This window comes from Parus major, chromosome 8 (genome assembly GCF_001522545.3).
Source record: "Parus major isolate Abel chromosome 8, Parus_major1.1, whole genome shotgun sequence".
In the NCBI taxonomy this organism is placed as follows: Eukaryota; Metazoa; Chordata; class Aves; order Passeriformes; family Paridae; genus Parus; species Parus major.
This window is the reverse complement of record NC_031777.1, coordinates 10,407,063-10,423,331: the sequence shown is the minus strand read 5'-3', so window position 1 is coordinate 10,423,331 and position 16,269 is coordinate 10,407,063. Positions and strand designations below refer to the sequence as shown.

General features: G+C 37.9%; 1 protein-coding gene across 7 annotated transcripts in view; it reads left to right on the top strand.

Annotated features, from left to right (window-relative positions):
* NTNG1 (netrin G1) overlaps positions 1 to 7,989 on the top strand; it is a 151,821-nt gene extending 143,832 nt beyond the window's left edge. For all 7 annotated transcript variants that reach the window (XM_015636365.3, XM_015636359.3, XM_015636358.3 and 4 more), the window contains one exon: positions 7,676 to 7,989. In XM_015636365.3, coding sequence (XP_015491851.1) covers positions 7,676 to 7,896 — 221 coding nt within the window. In that variant the 3' untranslated portion in view covers positions 7,897 to 7,989. The remainder of the gene's footprint in view (positions 1 to 7,675) is intronic.
* Positions 7,990 to 16,269: the final 8,280 nt, after the last annotated feature.

The window sequence follows — 16,269 nt, the reverse complement described above, 5'->3', positions numbered from 1 at the left end:
AGTCTCAGTGTAGTGTTATCTGGGAAGAATAGCCAAAAGAGAAACTGTTTTCTCTGTAAACAAATTTTTTTGCACTCTTTTGTGTCCATAACATTATTCCAAATAAAACACCTCAGCAGCCAAGAATGCAGGAACATCAACCTTCTATATAATTTATAATCATGTATTTGAATTGCTGACCTTCACATGATCTTGCTTTGGTTTGCTTTCCAGACTTTCTCCTGTGGTTTTGTGCTCTATGAAAGCAATTCTTGTTGCAGGTCTGTTTCAGAGTTCTTGGGAACTTCCAAGAAAATCCTGTTGTCACACATGAAGCAGAAAATGCTGTGCAGGCAAGGTCACCCTGCCAACCCTTTGTATAGGACTGAGCTGGCCATAGATGTCCCAGGAGCAGTGGCAGCTGGGCGTTCCCCAAAGGGCCATCGAGCCAGGAGCGGGACAGAAGGGGTGAGGGACAGCAGGACAGGGAGTTTCCCAGAACACAGTCCCCCAGGCCAGGGGAGCAGAGCAGCTCCAGTGGCAGCCACAGGCACAGCCTGCAGTGCTCAGCTGGAGCAGGGAAGCCGTGCTCAGGTGGGGAAGCTGCACCAGGCAGAGCCTGCCAGCACAGCAGGGCCCAGGAGTCCCTGCCAGGCCTCCCAGCACTGCTCCCAGTTAATCCCCCCAGAGCTCCTGGACACACCTGCCAGGAGCTCCATCTACATGTCTGAAATGCCTTCTGGCACGGCTAACGGCAGTAGCTGCTCAAATTTAGGGAACCAAATCCCATCACCCAGTCATTCATAGGGCCTCTTGGATGACTTCATCTTTTGCATCTGAGCACTTCTTGTGCTTAAACAGTTTTTATTGATAATGGTTACATCTAAATCCTGACCTTGCTGTTGGCAATAGAAAAAAACAAAACAGCTTAGTTAGAGTAGCTATGTAGTTATAACTGCTTCTTTTCCTAGTTAAGGAAAGAGAAGACAGATCATCTAAGAATGTTCATTTTTCTCCAGGCAGAGAGAAGTAATGGCAGCTTAGAGCTTTGTAAGTGGAATATGAATGATAGGGACATGTAGGCCCTTTTGAGCAACAAAAGCTGATACGTAGTTTATTGCTCTCCTGACTCTAAAGTATGATCAGAGTCATACCAATTCAGTGGTGCTCCTTCATAAGCAAAGCAATAAAATAGGGAAATTTTTCTTCCCCCCTCTTTGGGAATCATCCTCTTTTGAGTAAGTATAAAATTGGAACCATCAAAATCAGAAAACTGAAAGGTTAAATCATTCATTTCCTGAAACAAAGGAAGATTGAAAGGTATTAGTTCAACTATAATTCTTAGATAACTAAATCTGGATTTGTTTACATCCATTTTAATACACAATCACGTGTAGTTTCTATCAAAGCTACTATGGCTATCATGTAAGAGTATCAATTCCAAAACTCAATTTTCCCTCGTGTCCTTTTGACAGGTTAGATGCATTTCTTCTCATTATTTTTTATTGATTAAACCCAAAAATTTTACATTAAGAACAGAGATGAAAAATAAGAAAGCACAGACTCAACCTGTGAAAAACAGTAACTTTCTACCTATGCTATCCTCATAGCATGGTTAAAAACCCCCACATATTCTGTACAGGATTTTGCACTTTCAGTGATGCGACATAATCAACTAAGCTTACCCATGTGGATGCTAGGATAAATTGCTGCCTATATGCAGGAGAGAGGAATCACCATCCATTCTCTGGCTGTGTGCTGGGCAGAACTCTGAGTAATAGCTACATCTTCTTGTAGAAACTCGGAGGACTTCACTTGCAATTTGATTAGGACTGGCTTGGCTATGGACTACGGGTTGTGCAGACAGAACAGAAATTGCATGTAGGCAAACAATCTAAAAATTCTACTGGAAATTTTCAGTGAAGTCAGTATCTCTATTACTCCCCTATTCATTTATTCTCCGATAACTTAAAACTGGTTCAACAAAAAAGCAAGTGTCATTTCAATTGTGCTTCTAACAGGAATTTCCAAGACAAGTCAAGATGGAGATGTCTGCCTCTAGAAACTACTCTCACTTGGTCAATATTTATTTCCTTGTATTGCTGGCAATATAATTAATCACAACATTGTTTCAACTTTGCACCAGAGATCTTTGTATTAATGTTTGTCATTTTGTGACCATAATTTTGACACAGTAAGATACGCTTCAGGCTTGTACTTGTCTGCATTGATTTATTCTGTCTTAACTTAAGAATGTGCTTTGGTAGATAAGTGCAAACCAGTTTTATTTCTATGCTATCAAAGCATCTGCCTTGTCTTGATTTGACAGTAGCCTAAGATAGTTTTACTACTACAGCAAATGTTGAATTACTGTCACTTCCAAACAAAGAAATTATTATGAATATCTCATTTATAAGAGCAGTAGCTGTTTTTCATATCAGGTATGTTTGTGGATTCAAAGCACTGTAGAAGTCTGATCAACACTGCCACATATTCATGGTAGCAAAACATTTTAACGCCATTTGGCAGTAATGTAAATGGTAACAATAAATTAAATTCTAAAAATTAGAATAAAATAAGTAAAGCAAGTACTTGTAATTGGAAGACAGGCAGGGAAGAAATCTCAGTGACAAAGCTGTCAACTCAGTTATTACTCACTGGTTATTCAAATAGCGAGACACTTAAGCTATAAAAACTTGAAGTTTTGTCATGAGCTGTAACAGCAATAGCTGTAACCTTTCAGGAGAAGCCTGACTACTTCTGTTTTCCCCATGCCCTTATATCCTCTTACCTGACATCTATGCTATATGGGGGAGATCTCATGAGTCAGTGGAGTTCCACGTAGAGATCTTCAGCACATAGCAAGTATATATTGTATTTTTAGGATTTTTTTCCAAATAATAAAGATGTTAGTTGATGACTCTGGCAATTTGATATATTTTGTTTACAGTCATTTATGTTCAACTGGAATATGCAACTGGATACAACTGGAAAGAATTTCCTACCTTTGCATTCAAATGAGACTAAGTGTTTTGCATTCCCCAATTCCATTTCAGCTTATTTGACAAAGTGTGGGGAAAATATTGCTAATACTGTCGCAACTACAGAGGTTTTCTTGCTATATATGTGTGTGTAGATGCTCACATTCTTACTAGGCATACACACAAGCTTCATTCAGTGCAATTTCTTTTATCTTCTGAGATTGTTTTTACCATTTATTGATTAAAGGATCACAGTTTTAGAGAATAATGCATGTTAGTTACAGCCTCCTCACAGCATTCATAGGAACTAATTCTGCATTTGACAAGAAATCACTTGTGCTTGGCCTGGATTTACTGAACTTATTTATGCAGCGAGACAAAACCTCCCAATGTGACATGATGTCATTTCTACGTGCTGTTCAGTGTCTATATATAGACAGCCACTGCATATGTTGGAGCTACCTATAAACATCATTGCTGAAAACATGGGTTTCACTGTGCTGGGTTTTTACTCACTTATGCACAGACATAATATTCTGTTAGCATGTGTGCTGAAATCTTCCTCATTCATGAGTTCAAGTATTATTCTTTACTAAATAAGAAGTACCAAGGAAAAAAATGCATTAGAGAAAAAACCAGCCAAGAATAATTTCTTCAGCCTTGAGACCTGCATGCTCTCTAAATTATGAACAATGGATGGAATCCAAGGTCAAAAATTCAGTGGTGCCAGTCACAAAAACCACTGACAAACAGTATGGAAAATTCACTGCAGCAGAAGTCAGGGAAAAGCTTGCATCAATGCTTTAGAGAAGACAAATATGTTGTGTAATATATTCAGAGCTGTCAACCCACCAACCTGTCCAGGGACTGTGATACTCATGATCTGGGAGACAAAAAGGAGGAAAGTGAAGGCATGGTTTTAAAAAGAGGGGGAGAGAGAAGGCTGTAACAAATGATGCCACAAAAGGTGCACACCGAAGAAAAATCATGGTAGAAGCGAATGTGGAAAACGTTGATTGAAATTTAAGTCTTCAGAATTTAAGAAAGGAAGCAAGGACCTCTAATAATTTTTCTTTCTTTCTGTGACTTTATCATTAGTGATATTTATGTTGTTCCCACAAAGAAAATTTCTTCCTATGTCCAGATTTTGATGCAGAAAAAGAACACCATCTATCCCAGCTCAAAAAGTGTGTCAATAGCCTGTCCCACCTAAATAAGATGCTACTGTAGGCAAGCTGTACAAAAATTAAGACAGCACAAAAAAAGGTACAAATTTTATTTTCTCCCCTCTTGGATAGCCTTTGGGAAAGACAGAAGTGTAGAAGGAACTGTATTTAAGTTCAGTAGCATCTTGTTTTTCTGTCTGGGCAGCAGACAAACCTAAAGCCCTGGGCATGTGCTCTGCAGCTGCACAGAAACAGTAACCAGAAGGTCCTTAAGCCAAGAGCAGAGGCTGTGCCTCCTGACTGAAGAGAGCAAAGCCCGCATTTCTGCTTCTCTGTCTCTGTTGCTGCTTCAGAACTAAAATCAGCCAGAGCTGTCTAACTCTTTTCTTCCAAGAAGCTGCAAAGATATTGAAGCTGAGTTTTAAAGAAACTCAGGAATTTTCATGTATTATTCAGATTTGAACATTTAAGTCATTTGCCAAACAGCTGTGTTAGTCACAATATTTCATTTAATACCCAATATAAATTCTGTGAAACACTAGCACATTTATGACAGGCTAAGACTACCCCTTGAGCTGGTTCAGACGGGTGTTTTTCCCTTGTTTTCCTTTTTTATTTCATTCCTAAATTTATTAACATTGCAACTGAAGATCAAGAATATTTTGTGACATATGTCAAGGCATGTTGTGCCTTCTTTTCTGTCTCTTTTGTGAAGTGTTTTAAGGACCATAGTTAGATTGTAAACTGATGAATTATGACAGTAACTTTAAAACAATTTCCTTTAATTTACTTTAAATATTTCACTTCATGCAGTAGCACAGATCTGGAGACTGTGCTCAGAAATATCCCTCAAAAAGGCCTGCAAAACTCTCCAAAATAAATGAGATACCTGTTTTGGTTTTAAAGTGGCCAGTTTGATGTCCTGGTTTCTAATTAAGGAAGATATATATATATGCATGTCTGTGTGCAAAAGAAAGAGATACAAGCACAAAATTAGGAAAGCTGTGGCAATACAAGATCAACAACTCCAGAATTTTCAGCTATACAGTATTTTGCTGAGAACAATAAAATTTACCTGCATTCCTGTGGGCAAACATTTAAAAGCATATAAGGATAATGATAAAGCTTTTGGTCCATCCCTTCTTTAAGCACATTTCAAAAACTTCCTAATGAGAAATAAATGGTCTGATTTAGAAATCAGTGTCTATAACATTGTATCCAGAATTTTGCAGACGGCAGTGTTGAGAGGCATTTGGTAGCAGTCTGCACGAGTGTGTCAGGCAGAACAGCCAGCTGGAGCAAAACACCTCTTCAGCCTCCCCATCTCCAGCCACCTGTAACTACAGACCAGATCTGGGCTAAGGGCCTCTTCAAATAATAGGCTACAGTCTGCAAAATAAATTTTAAAATAGGAAAGATAATTGTTTTATAATACATTTTAAAAATATGGTTTACTTAATACTTCAGAAAATCTGGATAAATTATTGCAGGCAAAATGTGAAGTGAAACATCTCGTCTGCTGTTTAAGAAGTGGTATTTAATGAACTCACACTGAGTTTGTCAAAGCAAACAAGGGTCTGTATTGATGGGGCAGATATTTCACAGTTTCCACTGCCTGAACTGTAAGAAGTATCCCAGCAATGAGTAGTCTAGAACATGCAGATCCTGTAGCTGTCTCATCAGATAAAGTACTTTGATTTTGCATATTGAGATGACTAAACACATACAGTCTGAATAATAAAGTCAACTTCAAAGATACACAGCCTCAGTTATAAGAGATGTAATGCAAATATTGACTTTTAAAATACAGTTAATTTTTTCTGCCTGTTACCATGGTATTTTCTGGGTTGATAATCTCATCACATTTATTTGGTGGTGACTTACTGTTTCTTATACATTTTTTTCTAACGTACGTGTAGAACATTAAAATTCAGATGTAGAATCATCAACAAAATATGTTGTTGTACCTTACTACTGAAATTTTCCTTTGAAATTCAGAAACTGGACAATATTAAATCCATAGCGCAATCAATTCCTTGATTGCTAAAGGAATCACTCAAAAAATAATTTTTACTGGTCCCTCTTAATTGCACCTACAAGTTTCCAACATATTGCATTATTTGGCCCACTTGGATGCAGAACATCAGAAAGCAATTGTTGGAGAGATCTTCTAGGGTAAGAAAAATTATTTTTCTGAAAGCAAGTCAGGACAGATAAGATTACCAGTGAGGTTAGTGGAGCTCAAAATTGTACAGATTTATGTAGAACTACACCACTTAAGAACTTGGACTATTTTATTTGTAGTTCTTGTGATATTTGGACTGCTTTTAAAAATAAGTTAATAATTATTTGCAAAACTGTACTTCTTTTTCACAATAAACAGTAATGTTTAAGATAAAATTAATAATACTTTCTCTATTCTAAATTATTTAGGGCTAATTAGTTTCAGGCTAAGGTACAAATAAACATCGTATGATGTTGAGTCTGCTTCTTAACCAAATAATCTTTTCCCTAATTCTCTAAGTTAAAATTTTTACTGTTACCTTCTACCTAGATCGTAGGTGCAAGTCCTTTGCTAAAACTGCCCCTGTGAAAGGCAGAGCTTTAATATGGATCATACTCGTGATATCATCTGAAACAAAACACAGATTGACACATTTAATTAGTATGTTGCTCATACCTCTGCATTTTCACCCATGAAATATTTGAATTGATATTAAGCAATACAAAGTAAAGCTGTCAACTTTTCAAAATATTATAAAATTATGCAGGTCTAAAAGTTTTGCCTGTATTATTTTCTCTTAACTCCCTTGTCAAATCTGATTTCTGAAGCTGTTATCAGGCTACAATATCTAAGATATCTAAGATATAGCTTTAAGATACCATGCACCAAAGCAGCAAATCTAATTAGGATGAAATATTTGATCTATAATGGAAATAACATTATCTTTTATTTCCAGATGTCTGTACCGTATAATCCCCATCCAACAGCATGCTGAATTTCCTGACTGTGCTTGCCTTATCTTTTTTGCATAATTTTTTGCAGATCATTAATACATGCAGTTCTTGGTTATAAAACCTTGCCCTCTCATGCAGATCTTTTTACTTCAGCAAAGCCATATTGCATTTTTAACCACTGCTCATGCTTTCCAAAAGCTCTAGATAACTCGCCCCTTTCAAATAACACACACCACTTACGGTTCAAGTTCAGTAATAACTATAAAGATACAGTCATTAGCACAAGGCATGTATTAATATTCTTATTATTTCATTATTAAATAGTCCCTCATATAAAATTAATCAATACCATAGTTGGTGGTGTTAAGTGAATTAGATGGTTTTCCAAGAATACAGCCTTAAGGAAAAATAAAGAAATAAAGAAATAAAGAAATAAAAATCCGAGTATTTGTGAAAGCACAGCCCCTTTTCATACGCTCCTCAGGAAGCGGAGGGAGGTGGAGCTTCAGTTCTGGTTTTAGTGCATTTCTGCCGTAGATGAGCTTACATTTAATGTCTCTTCTCTCCCCCCCTCTCCCCGCTATCTTGCAGCAAACGTGTGTGACAATGAACTCCTGCACTGCCAGAACGGGGGAACCTGCATCAACAACGTGCGGTGCCAGTGTCCCCCGGCCTACACGGGCATCCTGTGCGAGAAGCTCAAGTGCGAGCGGGAGCCGGGCGGCTGCGGCCAGAGCTCGGCCCGGGGCCGGCCGGGGCCGGGCCCGCTGCTGCCCGCGCTGCTCGCGGCCTGGGCGCTCCGCGGCTGCTGAGGCCGCGCCCGGCCTCACACGCGGACTGTGCACGGCAACGTGCCGCACGGAAACGGGACACAGCCCAGGCGTTCGCCGCTGGAATCCCTAAAGGAAAAGAGTAAAAATAACCACATACAAACTAAGAAGGCCGAACTGAACTAAGCCATATCACTCAGTCACGGACAGGGCTGCGCGTCAAGAGCGTTCACCTCTGACTCGAGACACGCTGGCAGCTGCCTGCTCTGTCAAATCAATCGGCGCAGGCTGCGGGACTGACATGGCTTTGACAGCCCCCGGAACGGGAAGGGAATTCCCACAACATTCGCTACTCCTCTCTGGTGCGCTCCCGTACCTCCGCCCGGTGTGTGGACTGACCAAACCAAGGCATTCTTTGCTGTCAGTGCATTGTGGGTATAAGGAAATCTGTAAAAGCTGCCATATTGGCCTGCTTCAGTCCCCAAATCCTTTCCAACCTGTGCTTTAGTGAACGTTGCTCTGTAACCCTTGTTGGTTGAAAGATTTCTTTGTCTGATGTTAGTGATGCACATGTGTAACAGCCCCCTCAATAAAACTCAAGCCAGTCATATCCTTGTATACCTTAGCAGCACTGCATCAGTAAGATGCTGTGTTCACTTACTGTACAAGAGTGGCTATAGGACAAAAAGTGTATTTATCCTTTTGTATTCAAATGAAGTTATTTTTCTTGAAATAATGTACAATGTAGATTTTTTGTATTATTGCCTATTTGTGTTACCAGACAATTTATTAATGTATTTAATTCTAATCAGGTAAGAGAAAAATATTACTTTTTATTTAGTCCTTTCTTTTTTCCTTTCATTTAATTGTGCAGAGATTTCTCTGTATGGGCAACGTGCTGGCATCAAAGAATATCAGTTTACATATATAACAAGTGTAATAAGATTCCACCAAAGGACATTATAAATGTTTTCTTGTTGCTTTAACACTGGAAGATTTCAAAGAATAAAAATTCCTGCATAAACAGTTCCAGGATGACTTATTGCTATTTCTTAAGGCCTTATTAGAAAACAAAGAAAAAAAGTTTATGGTTTTACCGTTCAGTATCTGGAAGAAAACACAGATTCAGAAGTGGAAATTATAACAATCTAACCTGGCTTTAATTTTACTGCTCTCACTTTGTGAACTTAAAATGTTGAGGGCATAATTTGCTCAAGGAAGATGTCATCAAATCCCAATCTTGAAAAAGGCATGAAAAGTTGAATAGCTCTCATCTTTATTCTCTCAATTAATCACATGCATTATTCCAAAACTAAATTACAAGGTATCATAGAAGCCTGTCTTTAATTCATACCTTTTTTTGTGATTCTGGCAATAAGCAGATAGAGCCACAGCTTACATTATTTCTCCAAAAGCTTCATTAAAAAGGTATGTTTATATATGTATTAGTCTGCTTAAGAAACTGCAAAAACAGCAGCAATCACAAAAAAGCACCAAGATTTAACTTTTAATAAAATCAGATTTAATATTTAGAAGGACTGTCAAAATATACAGCAGCGAGTAGATAAAAAGTGCTGCTCCAGCAAATAAAGTTTGTTTCAAGTATCACCCAAGGTGTAATAAATTCTCGTTACTGCCTTTTATTAGGCCAATTACTGAGTGTGACAGAAAAGAATAGCAAGACTAGAGAGGCAAGCCAAAACCACAGCAGTGTTTCAAAGTCCTGGGAAAAAAAAAAATCTAAAGGTAGCAGGACTATGTGAATTCATTTCCTAGCAATTTTCATCATAATGGTTATAAATATTTTACCAATATAATAGCCTAGTGTGGAAAACAATTAATCAGCAAAAGAAAAATTCCTGAGAGAAATAAATTCTACCTGGCTGCCTCTTTCAAATGGTGAACAGCAGAATTTAGGGCACTGCTTTCTTGGAAAACCTCTTTCCGCTGAGGAAGCAAGTTTTGCAGGACAGTACCCAGCCTCCAGAAGTGGGTAGGGAAACCAGGTCTTCATTTCTAAAAAGAAATAGGATTCTAAAAGAATACTCTGAAGATGCTGATGACATCAAGCTGCTGCCTCTTCAGGCTGTCACCCTGACCCTCCATCTTGTAGAAAGCTTGTTGTTCACACTTGCACTCGTTTGTGGGCTAAATAAGATAACACAGAGAGAAATGAAGTGCTTTGCTGGTTGCCAGCCGTGGCCTACCTGAGATTGCAGGTATATTTTAGAAGTATGTTCATTAAATAAACAGAAGAGTACACTGAGAAGACTCAATGAGGAATATGAATGCTAATACAGGTGACATACAGAGCTGGAGACTACCCACAACTAAGTGGATTTCTGATATTAAAATGTGGAATTAAAGTTTTCTTATATTACCACAGACCAATTGAGATTGTGTAATTATTGCAAAAGAAGTGCTTTAATTGTGATTATAAATGCAAGGCTTTGTGAAAGTGCTAAGTAAGCATGTTATGCTCATTTGCTTAGAAGGGATTCTGCCAGCAGTGCTGAAGTATAATGAATATAAGATCACAATCAACTCAGCTACATTTCTATTTCATATACTTGGGATCCTCTTAACCAGGGCAGAGTATATGGCTTTCCACATCTTTAGCTACCATTTTGTGCATTTTATCCTCCATCACCTATTAATAAAATTACAGTTTTATGCAGGAATACATTCAGTGGAAAGTTTTTTTATCAATCTTGCTTTTCTTTAGCTTCATTATTTTTTCCTCTGAACTCCACAGAACTTTACTAAATGAAAATTTGAGTGTAAGTTTCTGCTACTGTATTCCAAGTATATTTCTAAAATTATGTGTGCATCTTTGTGAGAGATTTACAGCACTTAGCATTGCTTTACCTGCAATTTTTTACTCAACTCAGTGTAAAATGAAGGCAGAACTTGTTCCCCGTTTCAGAAGCTGTGAAGAACAACAGATTCCTTTTCCTGAGCATGCAGTAGGATCTCTCCATGATAACATGCAGTTGCAGCATCTGCTTTATTTTTCATCAGAAAATATAGACCCCTTCCAACATATTGAGGTTTCTTGGAATGGGTATCCTCTCCCTGTGAATGCCTGTAAAATAACAACACATTCATGATACTGAAAAAGGCCAACCCAGTCCCTAGCCTAGGATTTTGCTTCTGTATCAAAACACAGCAAAAGAAACCTACTATGGAATTATAATTTTCTGTCTGATACTTCTTTCCTAGAAGGTTTCTCATCCAAGAACTGACCAGGCTTTAGATTGCTTAGTTATCCAGATTATAGTTCAGAATACAGTGACCCTAAAACTAGCATTCATCATGGAGTAATTTAGATTTATTCAAATATTTATTTAAGATATATTCAAGATTTATTCAGTTATATACATATTCAAGATTTATTTAGTTATATTCATCCCAGCTGCTGTGCTAAATCAATCAGTCCCAGTCAACTTGCTATTCCTGTGTTTGTACCTAGAGAATTGGTTCTGATCCAGGATCCACATGTGTTTAACACGTGAAAATGGGGCATCTTATGACAAGGTGCTGCTCCCTAACAAGAGAACTGCAGAAATTTCCACTTCACACCAGCCATCTTTCTCACAGGGAAATTAAAAGAGAGGCATCTGATTTTGTGCTATGTAATTGTTTCCAAAAAAAAAAATATCCAAATGGAAAAAAAAAAATCTACTCAGATGCAAATTGACCCCAGCTATTGCCCTCAAAATAGAATTGATCATGACAGAGCCACGAAAAGTTATTTCATGTAGTGAACAGAACAAAAAAATAATGTGCAAAAGACTCCTCAAATTTAGAAAAAACTCTTATGCTTGCATATAATTTTATACATCTTTCTCATAACTCCGAGATGCCGGGGGGATTTGTTATAACCTCATTGGGATTCTAGGTTTATTAAACCATTGAATTAACTAGATTCATCCAGGCGTGCAGTTTATTCACCTGTGAGAAATGTGAGTAATATTTTTCATAGAATATGCAAGACCAGATTTTCAGGCAACCTTCAGCTTAGCATTCATGTTTGTCCTTGCAAATGCAAAGTTACAGATGTAAATATTAAGATATAATTCATTCCCAAGAAAAACTGTAAGCTTAATTATTTATGGATGCAAACATTTATCCACTACAATGCAGATCTAGCGTTATAAATTAGAAATTTTATATTAACCAACAATATTTTTCCCACCCTCACACAGTATCAAAAAGAAGAGGATATAAGTATATTCAAAACAAACAAGTACAGCAGCAGCATTTTGCACCATATGGTGCATTTCATTTAATGAAATGAAAGTTCATCACCAGAGCAGTATGTTCACCAAGACACCGTTTTGCCATAATATGCAACAGATAAAATTCCAGTACAAAGCATATGTTTCCCTTTATTGTTTTTCTGGCCATCATTATCTATACAGACACAAACAGACAGACAATGAAATACTGCTTGAGACTTTTTACAGCCTCAAATAGTATAGGGAAGACTAATTGATGTAATCGAGGCCTAAACAGATTGTAAAGGCTTCAGGCTTGTATTTCTGCATACATTGCTACCCAGTACTCATCTCTGAGGAGGACTGGGATAAAGATCACACCATGGAATGCAGTGAATGGGAGTCCACAGCAGGCAGAGAGCCAAAGTTCCAGCCCTGTTCCAGAAAGCACCACAGCATCTGGCAGCAGGGGCACATCTCACACAGGGACATGCCAGGCGTCACTCCCCCATCAAACACCTGGCACCTGTGTTTGCAGATGTGCTTGTTCCAGTTCCAAGACACCTCCTGAGTACACAGTTACTGCCCAGTGGAGCTGCTGAACACATCTTCAAGTCTACTGTTGTCACTGGAAATGCACTTCTTGTACTAGAAGCAAACTGTTGTTGAGAAACTGCATTAATAGCAGCATTATCCAGGAAAAGAGGGGCAGGGGTGGGTTCTGGGGCTGTGCTTGTCTGTTTAGAGAAAATGGGACTGGTTTGGGATGAGTATTTTCCATTTCTCCTATAGTGTAAGTTTCACCCAAGAACTCTCTGCAAGTATTTGTGACATTCAAGAATAAATAAGTAAATCCTAATGCTTATTCATGGGAACATGACTTCTCATGAATGAACAAAAAAAGAAAAAAATCTCTGATTTCTGATTCAGCTCCATTGATTGAATGGGGGTTTTTTAATGAATTTTTCCAGTTAGGACATCAATTGTTTTGAGATTAACACATTCTCTGCATTTAGAAGTTCCACCATTCCTCCACAAAACCACCAAAAACACCTGATGAGATGTAGATCATTCAGGCCTTTACTCTGAGAGTTTGTGTAAGGCATATTCTAAGTTCCCTGTTCTTAAGAAGCCTTGATCTTTCCTGATGCTTTCACATCTCTCAGTGGCTGTATTCAAGTGTTACCTGAACAGATAAATGAAACCATGTCAAGCCTGGTACATCTACTGGAAGCATGGTTCACTTTGCACCCACAAATGACTGTAGATGCAAAATTAGTGGCTGCTGCCTGTATTAATTGTTTGCAATTGACATTACCAAGAAATCTCCTTCAAAGGCTTGGGTCCTTTTGACTGAATTCTGCAACCACATTGAATGAAAAAATGTATTTGCTTGCTATAACTGAATAAATACAAGGCTAAGATTCTTACAAGATTCTAATGACACTCAAAGTCAAAGCACTTCCATTCATCACAAGTGAGATACTTCAAAAACCCTCAAAGATATAATAGGGCCAGACTTTTATTCTCTACCTATAGTCTATAAATGTTCAGATACTTCAGGTATCTTTTACCAGAGATGAAGAAACTGATTCAGAGAGATAAATGAAGTTGCCTGAAACACCCCAAGAAGCAGCTGGCAAAGTCAAGGAACAAATTCACCATGCTCAAGCTTCACAGCACATTGAATATGAATAGTGTTAAGCTACAAGAATATTGAAATCTTCTTGGTAGCTTTGGTTACAACTATCACTATATATAGCACTAATATACACATATTTTTATGCATAACCTTTATTATTAATTAGAAAATACAACCTCACACCTCCTCATTTTATAATGAGGATCAAACTAAATTTGTTCTCACAAATAACAAGCAAGACAAACAGTATCCCAAATGGTCTGAAATTGTTCCTTGCCTGAACAGGTAAGTAAGCAATTCTTACTTAACTTCATACTTTCTTCACTTTATTCTTCACTTTATTAAGGGTTATGAATACCAAGGTCATAAAGAAGATAGTATTCCTGTACTTGTATTTTAATGAGAATGAACAACAGATTTGATTAATAAATTGTTGATAAATTAATGATAACCATCATGTTTTTAACTATCATGATACTTCAAATTATTTCCTATAACTGAATATTAGTCATCTTAATTGCAGGAGAATTTAAAGTATTTACAATGCACTAATAAATTTAGACAAGTACTAAAATACATTATTTTGTTTACTTGTTGCTGGTTTTACTGACCTTATGCACAGTAAGTGTATTACATTCTTCTTTCAAAACAGACCTGCTAAATACATGCCCAGCTCAAAGCTACACATGCCAAAAACCAGTAAGCTAAAATATAATGACAGTCACATTTGTAAGTTGAGATTTACTCATCTAATAGCACTAAAAAGCATTCACAGGAAATGGAATTCAAATATTAAAACAAAGTCTTCAGCTTCACAGTGTAGAAAAATAAAAGGTTAAACAAAGAAATTAATGTTGGAGCCCACACGTCAGAAACAGGTTACTGAAGATGCAGACCAGCAAGATCAAGCTGAAGTAGAACAAAAAATGTTCTTACTACCAATCAGACACAAATTTTACCTTAATCCAAACAGAAATGTATATGAAAGGTACTGGAATCCAGAAGGAAACAAAGCAAAAATGAAAGAAAAGTACACTTTTATCAAGACTTACAATATTTTAAGTCTTGATAAAAGATGTAAAATGAAGAAAACCCAACATGAGGAGAAGGAAAAGAAAGAGAACATAAGCCATGCTCAGACTAAAAATATGCCAGATCTCAGGGGAAAAGCCAGTCTAGGTACTACATACATTCTCACAAATCTGTAGGCTGATTTTACCATTGCAATTTCTGATTTGGAAACACAGCACTTGAGCCTCAGACAGGAGAGTCTTCACTTGATTTCACCTTCTGTCCAGGTGATACACTGCTCACTTACCTGCTGGAAGAGCCCAGGCCCATCAGTACCACCTCTGCTTTGTCTCTGCTCCAGCTGTGCACTTTGCACAAGTCTGGCCATCTCTAGTCCAGGTGTCCATGAAGCAGCTGCTTTTCCACACAGCACAGGCCTGGCTCAGGCCACAGCACAGTAAGCACAGTGCAGGAAGAATCCCCTTGCCAGGATCTGTGTAATGCCAGCAGCTACATTTGCTCTTTGCCACACACCTCTGAAATCCCTAGAAGTAATTTTTATGAGGACATAGAAAATTAAATGTGTTCAGAAGAGAACATTTTCCCTTCTATTGGCATCTGCAGTCCCACGTACAACGAGGGACTGAAAGGCCCTGGATGCACTGACTCATTTGATGCATGTCTTGTTAACAGCTCTTACCTCTAATTACTGTTGCTTGGAAGGGTGGGAGAACTGGCATGTAGAACACCCTGGTAGTTACATTTATTATACTGCTTTCTTTTGCCATACTTCATCTTGCTTTCTTCCCTCATGTCAGAGCTTTTTCTATGCCCTCATAAATTATTTTTCTTACTTTGCTCTGCAGATCTCCCACGGGCACTAGGTAGGTGGATTGGTACCTATGAATTTGTCTTGGCAGTGCTCTTTTGCCTTCCCAGATCTGGTAGAGGCACAACGACTTCTACAATTCGCTCATTGAGTAGGATGTAAGGAACGATGACTAAACTATGTAGATGGAGTGCTGAACAATTTTTTGACAGTTTTCTCATTTACTGACAATATCTAACATCAGAATATCTTCCAGACTGTACTGAGGTTAGCCTCATGACACTACTGCAAAGCAGGGAAGCATGTTATTTCCATTTTATTCATAAGGACTGAAGCTTGAAGATGCTGAGAGACTTACAAACTCAATTACAGGAAAAGAGATTAATTCTGACACCTCTTCCACCGCAATAAGTACTGAGACCTCCAGTTCCCTATTCCATCCAAATTACACAAATCTGAAGTTAAATAGTCTCCCATCTGCATGTATTTGCCACCCACTTACTTCAGATTATCCCATCCAAGTCTATTTTACATTACACCTCCCAAAACATTGGAGTTTCAATGTTGTCATATTTAACTCACACATGTGATTTTTCTGGTTTGGTTTTTTTCTCATTGGCACTTCAGTTCAGGGCTAGAAGGAAACCACAACTACTGTTTTGTGAAGGAATGTTATATGGGAGTCAAAGTAATTGGAAGCATTTTAACAGTCT